Raw genomic sequence first — 1,364 nt, 5'->3', positions numbered from 1 at the left:
CACAACTAGTTTCCGCCTCTCCCACCTATCAAAGTACGGTGCATAGGCCAAAAAGCGCCCCAGCACATCAAAGCACGTATACCACTCTGCCCTGGTTTCAGGTAGCACAAACAGCTCTTTCAGCCGATAGTAGCGCGGCGGTATGGTGGTAGCTATATTTTTTTGCCATTCCCTGTAGTGCTGGGCCAAAGCACCGACATGTTGCAACAGGATCCATCTTCTTACCGTCCCAGGCTCGAGTGTCCCTCGCAGACGACGCGACCATGTACGAGTTTGTGCGCCCCTACAGTAACTTTTGACAAAAACACCAATGGCGGATAGTTTCAGCTCATCACCCAGGGCCACATCGTCCTCCGGGTCAAGGAATAGGCCCAGACACAGAACGCCTCCCAGCCCCGAAATTGTAGTCAGCGCCAACCAGTTGGTTAGGGGGAGATCTGATCTGTAGCGCGTGTACCAGAATACATACATAGGGGACCCCGTAGCCAGGGCAAGGCGACCCAGCTGCAGCAGAATGCGGTTGTTTCCAATATCTGCCTTCTGGAAGAGCATAACGAGGCGGTGGTCGGGGGCATCAATGTCTGTTTGTCATACACTGGGTTCGCCAGCACGGTATTCCAGAGCTCAACCAGCATTGCGTAACAACACAAGGAACTCTCGCACAAGGGCTTCCCACTCTTGTGGTATGTTCATGGTAAGTAGCTTTTTGTAAAGGTATGGAACCAGAGGATCAGTGTCTATCTCGTGTTTGGACATGTACAGGTAGGGGCCTAGTGCACCACCGGGGGACTTAGTGAGGTGCATTATTGGGCCAACAACACTGTTTCGTTCCGAGATCTCCGAGGCTACTTTGTGGTCAACCTCTTTGTCTGGATAGTACTGTGTAATAATAGCGACGCTGGCCATATAGATGGAAATCAGCTCAGCGGTAGTGGCGGAGGAGTAGTAGCCGCGGGCGCGGCCGGCAAAGAAGAAGGAAAACTCACGCTGCTGAAGTAGGGCTGCAACTGGGGGCAGGGTATCCTGGGGGTACTGGGGTACCGCTCGGGGAGAGATGTTGTATGGCAACATTTGGCTTACATGATTGGAGTGCATTTACAATGCTACAGGAAGATGTAGGGGTAGTCTTAAACCGCTTTGGAGTTAGACGTGGCGTCCAGACAGTTCGGCGTTTCGTTGGTGTACCGGGGAACGAAGAGCCTGAGAGGGAGCGCTGGTTGAGCTGCCCCAGCGCTTCCTTTACACAGGGGAGTTCTGGTGTTATGAATCGACTAGACCTAGGTCTATTGTAGTGCTGTGGCATTGTTAACTAGCGAATACATATATATATGTGTGTGTAGCACATATGTTTGTGTTCTGTATTC

At 51.9% G+C, this 1,364-nt stretch overlaps 2 protein-coding genes across 2 annotated transcripts; both read right to left on the bottom strand.

Annotated features, from left to right (window-relative positions):
* Positions 1 to 82: 82 nt before the first annotated feature.
* SARC_16280 (hypothetical protein) lies at positions 83 to 552 on the bottom strand (the record flags this gene model as incomplete). Its single annotated transcript, XM_014289611.1, has 1 exon — positions 83 to 552. A coding segment is annotated over one exon (470 nt), but the record flags the coding sequence as incomplete, so codon positions are not given.
* A 72-nt stretch (positions 553 to 624) lies between these two features.
* Positions 625 to 1,303, bottom strand: SARC_16277 (hypothetical protein; the record flags this gene model as incomplete). Its single annotated transcript, XM_014289610.1, has 2 exons — positions 625 to 898; positions 987 to 1,303. The coding sequence occupies 2 exons, from the start codon at positions 1,301 to 1,303 to the stop codon at positions 625 to 627; spliced, it is 591 nt and encodes a 196-aa protein (XP_014145085.1).
* Between the last annotated feature and the right edge of the window lie 61 nt (positions 1,304 to 1,364).

The sequence above is a fragment of the Sphaeroforma arctica genome (genome assembly GCF_001186125.1).
Source record: "Sphaeroforma arctica JP610 unplaced genomic scaffold supercont1.7739, whole genome shotgun sequence".
In the NCBI taxonomy this organism is placed as follows: Eukaryota; class Ichthyosporea; order Ichthyophonida; genus Sphaeroforma; species Sphaeroforma arctica.
Note: the sequence above shows the minus strand (reverse complement) of the source record. Positions and strands in the feature narration are given on the sequence as shown.